The 1,012-nt window shown below is 51.0% G+C and overlaps 1 protein-coding gene across 1 annotated transcript in view; it reads right to left on the bottom strand.

The window, feature by feature from the left end:
- Positions 1 to 340: 340 nt before the first annotated feature.
- ETH_00014335 (Serine/threonine-protein phosphatase, related) overlaps positions 341 to 1,012 on the bottom strand; it is a gene marked incomplete at both ends in the record, with an annotated part of 4,242 nt that continues 3,570 nt past the window's right edge. Inside the window, 2 exons of the mRNA XM_013377761.1 lie at positions 341 to 423; positions 767 to 815. Of these exons, the coding sequence (XP_013233215.1) occupies positions 341 to 423; positions 767 to 815 (132 nt within the window). The remainder of the gene's footprint in view (positions 424 to 766; positions 816 to 1,012) is intronic.

The following is a 1,012-nucleotide window of genomic DNA, read 5'->3' as shown; positions in this document are numbered from 1 at the left end:
GGTTTGGACTCCACGCTATTTGTCTTAGCAATTTAATTGTCCAAAACCCTGAACCCTAAACCCCAGGCGCTAAACCCAAGGGGCTTGAAGCCCTAAAATCCAAACCCCTGGGTTCTGGCCGCCCCTAAACCCTAAACCCTAAACCCTAAACCCTAAACCCTAATCTGCTGCTCACTTTGTTGCCGCATCTGTAGCAGTAATTGGGAGCGCTGAAGACGGTGCAGACTTTCGCCTCGTGGCTCCTGCAGCCCCACCCAAACCCTAAACCCTAAACCCTAAACCCTGAACCCCAAACCCTAAACCCTAAACCCCAAACCCCAAACCCTAAACCCTAGCTCACCATTGGTATCCGTCTGCAACAAGCTGGTGGGCTCGGCAAACGCATTTTAAATTGTTGAGATGCAAAAAGCGCTCTGTCACTTCCTGAGCACAAACCCTAAACCCTAAACCCTAAGCCCTAAACCCTAAACCTTAAACCCTTCGGCAATCCCTCTCCAGCTGGCTACAACTGGGCTGCTGCAGCTAGCTGCGGCAACCAGCTGCTGCTGCTACCTGCAGCGGCAAGCTGCTGCAGCAGCTAGCTGCTGCAGCAGCTAGCTGCTGCAGCTAGCTGCTGGAGCAATCAGCCCCCACAACGATTAGCAGCTGCAGCAATTAGCTGCTGCTGCAGCTGGCTGCAGCAGAAAATACCTGCCGCAGCAGCAAGCTACAGCTGCAAGTAGCCGAAGCAGCAGCAGCAGCAGCAGCAGCAGCAAAAGCTGCTTACTTTGCCCCAAAGAAGCCCGGCGCCTCTGCTGCTGGGGGCGAAGCCTTCGCTGTCAAGTTTGATAATTCCATTTTTGAAATCTTCTTCTAAAAACTCATTTTTAGAAATTAAATCATTATTATTATTATTATTATTATTATTATTATTCAAATAATAGCTGCTGCTGCTGCTGCTGCTCTTGTCTTCGCTTGAAACGCCCCCGCTGCTGCTGCTGCTGCTGCTGCTGCTGCTCGATGCACTAACAAC

Source organism: Eimeria tenella, genomic scaffold, assembly GCF_000499545.2.
Source record: "Eimeria tenella Houghton genomic scaffold, Eth_scaff617, whole genome shotgun sequence".
In the NCBI taxonomy this organism is placed as follows: Eukaryota; Apicomplexa; class Conoidasida; order Eucoccidiorida; family Eimeriidae; genus Eimeria; species Eimeria tenella.
This window is presented reverse-complemented; position numbering and strand designations above follow the sequence as displayed.